Source organism: Papilio xuthus, unplaced genomic scaffold (genome assembly GCF_000836235.2).
Source record: "Papilio xuthus unplaced genomic scaffold, Pxut_1.1 DF826159.1, whole genome shotgun sequence".
NCBI classification, from domain to species: Eukaryota; Metazoa; Arthropoda; class Insecta; order Lepidoptera; family Papilionidae; genus Papilio; species Papilio xuthus.
In genome coordinates this window covers 1929782-1935793 of record NW_013532490.1, presented here as the reverse complement: position 1 = coordinate 1935793, position 6012 = coordinate 1929782, and the positions used below count along the sequence as shown (strand labels likewise).

At 31.8% G+C, this 6012-nt stretch overlaps 1 protein-coding gene across 1 annotated transcript; it reads left to right on the top strand.

The window, feature by feature from the left end:
* Nucleotides 1–158: 158 nt before the first annotated feature.
* LOC106123074 (uncharacterized) lies at nucleotides 159–2639 on the top strand (the record flags this gene model as incomplete). Its single annotated transcript, XM_013319209.1, has 7 exons — nucleotides 159–254; nucleotides 464–641; nucleotides 1164–1419; nucleotides 1717–1813; nucleotides 2069–2159; nucleotides 2278–2481; nucleotides 2562–2639. Coding segments are annotated over 6 exons (723 nt in total), but the record flags the coding sequence as incomplete, so codon positions are not given.
* Nucleotides 2640–6012: the final 3373 nt, after the last annotated feature.

The window sequence follows — 6012 nt, the reverse complement described above, 5'->3', positions numbered from 1 at the left end:
CTGAAAAGGAGTTGGACAAACTTGTTATGTGGAAGGAAGTTTTTATCAAAGAACATAGAGGTCAGAATAAAAACGACAGAAATGAGAATAAGTAAACTTGAACTTTTTTAATTTTTTTTTTATGTTGTGTTTGTCCAATTCTTTTTTGTTTTTTTTAATGTAGAATACCAGATGGGCGTTGGTTTCTTTTGATCGTTGGTAAGGGTCATTTTATATTAGCCACCCTTATGGAAGCAGGTGGATGTACAGAAGATGTAAGTAATTATTGTTAGTTAATTTTTCTGACTCTAATTTTTCCTTTTTTGTTCTTCTATCAGTCAATCTGTATGGATTCATAACAATGTTGCTTGGCATGTTGTTTACAAACATTGCTTATCAAGGAATATTCTTAAACTTTTTTCTCTTCTATCAATATCTTTGTGTATAAATATTAGTGATTTTCTTTAAATGGTTTGTTTTACAGGCGATAGATGTAACATCCCCATCTCCATTTTACGTGGAGGAATGTGAAAGCTGTTTGGAACTGCTTTACGAAGTGGGACTGCATAAATATTTGACTACCTGGTTCTCATCAAACACATTACCACAGGTTGAAACAACTCCTGAATACTTGACAAAGTATGGCAGGAAAATGAGGGATTGTAAGTTTATTATTATCTTTTACCCGCGTCACCGTCCGTTTATTATTAGTTCAATGAAAGTAAGGAAAGGATTGTTATTCTTTTTTTTATGTCAAAAGGTGGCAAACGAGCGAGCGGCCACCTGAAATCGCTGAAATAGCGAAGTGACCGTTGCCCATAGACATACGCAATTGCATATGCGTTGCCTACCTTTAATCGACGGAGGAGAGGATGCACAGAAAAAAAAATCTTCCCTTTCCATGCATCCTCTCATCCGGAAAGTCCACTTCCACTTCCCATTCTTTCCTTATAAAGAAAAGGATGGGAAGGGAAAGAGGACTAAATTAGGCCTCCGGGACGCACACTCATCAGACGAAACGCGGAATCGCTTCCACTTGAGGCCTGTCTTCTGTGTGGTCGTGATATTTCACCGGGCGAGCCGAGCCGAATCATGCGAAGATGTTAAAGCGGGCTCTACCACTGTTCAGTTTCTCAGCCATCTCAGTATAAAATAGAAGGCTATACTTTTTTATTTTCTTTTAGCTCTAAAATCGGACAACTTTAGGAGCACTACACTGAAATTATCTAAATCTCAGCCGGATTTAAAGCGACGACATAACTCGTCTGATCAAATTAACTCGGTAATTAGTTCAAGTGATAATCCTATCAACAACTATCATAGTATGAGTCATCATAGCTTTTACAATCAATGGTATAACGGCTCACAGAAGAATTACAGACATTCAAGTAATTTAGACATCAGTTATTCGGAAGATTCTAATAGCTTGAAGAGCAACAGGTATGTTTAATGAGTATTTTATAGTTATGTTCTTCGAGACTATGTTGTACATCCGTTCCGGAGATATTTTCTGACAAACATCCAACCATCCATCTAAACTTTCACATAATATTATTATAATAAGAAGAAGAACTCGTAATGAGATAATAAGTGATGTTGCCATCTGCAGCAATATGGCAGTGGAATTGCCAGAAGAAAAGAAGATGTAGATAAAGCAAATAATATAAGAGAAGGGATAAAGCTTTGATTAAATATTATGTGTAAATTTTTATGTTGATGACATTTAATTTTTTGTAGTGAAATAACCGAGGAGCGTGTGACCGGACAGCGAGCGGACAGAGAACAGAAAGGTCGCCGTGACTCCTCTGGATCTGATTCTGTCTGGGACAGACAGGTGAGGATGTTTTATAAGATTAAAACATTGCATGTTCTTATTAAGTACGAGTGTAAAAATCTGCCTGGTCTCTGCCCTGGTCTGTGTGAACGAAGCCTTTCATTGTGTACTTAAAATATATAAATAGATTATATTTTAATAAAAGTCTAAGCGTAAAGTCTAGTAGCTTTTTAAGTTTTTTTTTATTTGACATCGGATTTGTAGTTTTTTTGCAAAAATTGACAATAAAATGTCATCATATGTTATGATTTTCAGGATGGGAGTAGAACTAGCGGGAATATTGATATGACAGATATAAGAAAAAGTTTATTTAAACGTTACACGCCGATAGAAAAAAATAAAAATCGTAAAAATACTTTTGGTCGTAATTTGAATTATATATCCTGAATTTTTATTTTGGTTACTTTTTTCGCTATCTTTCATTTTTTCAATTCCTTACAAGGTATGTTTGTCCCACTGCGCAGTATAGTTCTACAGCGCCGTGCGGGTCACGGAGTACGAATAAAGTAAGTCAGTATGGCCGGCGGCGAGAAAAAGTAGTTTGAATATTACTATACGTTGAGGTCAACGGTGACCCCATGGCGCTATGATAGAGGAAGGGTGAGGTCACCGGTGACCCCCATGGCGTTTAGCGTGTTAAATGAACTCAATCATGTGACTGTCCACAGGTATAATAAAAAACATGATATTAAAAAAAAGAATGAGGTCCTATTCTAAAATATTAAATATAGAATTCGAAAATTTTCAGAATAACAGCCGGTGAAGAGAATGTCCTATTTCATTTTGTACAACTGGAATCAGAGAAAGGAGTTTTGATAGCGCCAATGAAAACTATCGAAATGCAAGCGAACAATGTTTTATATTCTTACATTGTTGCTACTTTTAGGAAGGCTTGTAAGAAGATACATGATTTACTGCAATATAGTATGAAGTAAGTTTATAGACTCCGTCCGCGCAGTATTAAATAATCATAATAAGTAGACTGTTTCCTTTCAGACTATGTTCCACATCTGTACCAAATTTCATCAAGATCCGTTGAGCTGTTCAGGAAATAACTTGTAGCAAACATCCGTCCATGTAAACATTCGCATAAGTAAGATTTTTTATTCTGTCTTGTTTTAATTATTTACTCTTATTTACTATAATTTTTATTAATCTTATGTAAACTTACAATTGAACATGGACACTATAATACAATGTTATTTTGATTTTTGTCACAGATTTAAAAAGAACCATGCGCCATCAAATCCGTTAAATAAAATCCTAGTGGCAGTCAGAGAGTTTGGCAGCTTGTTTGAAGTACCTCCTGATGTTCTCATTCAGTGTGGCATCAATAAAAAAAATTGTGAACCCTTTCTGTTTTGGGTTGTCGGGTAGGAATTGTCTTCTATTATTATTATCAGACTAGGAAGAGGAAGCATATGTACGACTTAGGCGTTTTTATTTTTAATATATTTTTTAATGAAATGCTTAACATTTAATGTCTTGTCCCAGTGTTTATAACTTTTCTTTCATCATCATTTAAATTATAAGAATAAGCTTTACAGATATAATTAACTACAAAGGAAGAACATTGTATGAACAACTTATCAATTTTTAATACTTTCTGTTTTTAGGTGTGAAACAAGTATAAAGCAGTAGAAAACATAATCAATGGATTCACAGAAATAGAATTTGAATAAAGATAAAATTTTACATTCTATTCATATTTAAAAGAACTAAGTGTTGAACTAGAACTTATGACCTTTTGCCGATTGCTGAAAAGTAAATTTGCAACAAAAATTTATGAAAATAACATAAAAGTAAGTACAAGACATATGCCAAATTCTACTTGGTAAGTGGTAAATATTAAGTATTAATAATAATTCCCAAAGCACATATTTCCAGCAATTATTTGAACAATTTTAATCTTTTAAATTGGCTTGATATTTAGTATAAAATGGTTTGCTCAAAACATGAGAAAGATTCAATAATAAAAATTAACTTAAATATTATTTAGGTTGTGTGTAGAATATCTCTCTATTATTGTTTCAAATATTGTAGATCAAACTGTAAATTGGTCATGTCATGACAAGTTTTTCAAACTAATTTGATTTATGATTCTATCATAGACATTTCACAAAAATGGGCAGGCAATAAAAGTTTCTATAAAAACCTGTAAAAACTAATCATCATTTTTACATGGTTTGTGAGTTCCATCATTGTAGAGAATTGAATTTCAAAGAAGTTTTGTAAGTAAATGGGGAGAAATCTATATAATCAAAGAAAACCAGTTTTTTCTAATAAGGTATGTAATTAGGTGAAAAGCAATAATTAAATTGATTATGTTGTAGACTTGAATCAATTAATTACCATTTCATACTGTTGCAGATGAATGATTGCACCTCTTCAAGTTCTACAGAATTATTAAATGAAGGAATCTGCTTCAGAATTACTGACTGCATGTCGCTGCAACATATGTGTTACAAAGTTTGATTGCTTGAAATATTGTAATTCTAAACTAAATTTTGAAAAATAACTTATTATATGGAGTAGTTTAACCGCAAATCTAAAAAAGAGTCACCATGTTGCAGGAAATGCTAGTAACTATATTAATGTCAATATTGATATATAGATGTGTAACCTATACATTATTTATATTATAATTTAGTGTTTTATATTAGTTTGATGTTACTTTAATATAAAATATACACTAACATAATAAGATTTTCTCGAAATTGGGAAATGCAGTGTATAGAAAATAAAAATATACTAAAATACAGGAAATTAAGTATCAAGTACAAAAGATAAAAAAAAAACACCATTTAGTGAAAAATATGAAACAAAATTAATTTATTAAATTTGGATTTTACAAATATCACAACTTATATTATAAGTTGTGATATTTGTAAAATCCAAATTTTTTATTACTTAGTTCAAAAAAAGTTATAATATTAAAAAAAGATATATTATATCTTAAACTTTTTTTGAACTAAGTAATAAAAAATAAACAGAGATTGTATACAATTTTCTTACAAGTAATTTAAATTTCAACACAGGTACTTTTCCCCAAAATGATGCCTCCTAAGCTCATTATTTTTCCTCATTAAGGAATCTATAGGTTACACATCTATGGAGAATAGTAATAACAAGAGTTAAAATGCGGAATCCTTAGGTTCATGATAATTTTATGAATTTATTTGAGAAGTAAAACTTAAATATTGTATTCAATTTTTACAGTACATAATATTTAACATGACTTGTACATTTGCAATGTTTTGATAGGAAAAGTTTGGATTAGGGGACTATTTGGAGCGTCGGGAGTGCAGTTGGTGCTTGACCGGATCATATTTTACATATCCAGGTATGATCTCTGCTATATAGTAATGAGTTCTTCGAATTTCATGATAACATTCATCCGACATTCTTACTGTAATTACAAATTGCATACAACTGCATAGAAATTCAAAGATATCTGTGAAGTCAACCAACCCTCACTGACTCTGCGTTGTTGAATAAGACCTAGTCGCATTCTTGAGGGTAGGCTCCGAGCTCCTCTGTGGAGTATAGTGTGTCCGAATAGTGACCTTGATGATGACGATTTGTTTTGATTCAATGCATACTGTCTTGTTAGCAATTTTCTAAATATTTTACCAACAGATAGGAGCTAATCTCTTTCCAGTGTTATTCTATTTCTCCCGACGAGAGTGGCACTACTACTCCTGTTCTATCAGAAAATATGATCTATCAAATAAACAAACTGAAACAAATAAGTTGCAATTAACGAAATTGTTTTATTTTTCCAAAATTGTTCTCCCTCAAATAATACTTTCAAACGTCAAAAAGGAAACTGACAAATTGATTTTTTTTAGGTTGGTAGCAACGGAGACTTGTTCATAATATTGCTAGCATTGAAAATGACAATTTTTTATTCTCCGTTTGCGTATCTAATTAATCAAGAGTCCCGTCTCTTATTTTATATACTCTTTGGGTTTAATGTGGAGGACATCGTTGTTGGGTGGGGGGGAGGTGTTTTCAGGATGAATACAAATAAATTTTAAATTACATACTTCAATTAACTTAATTCAATTGTTGTTTATTTATAATCCAAACTTGAAATGTAAAGAAATTATAAATTTTTAAATCACAATTTATTCATATGCACTATGGTTTTTTTTTAAACAGCCCAAAAATTATAGAGAAACTTATGAGTGAGATAG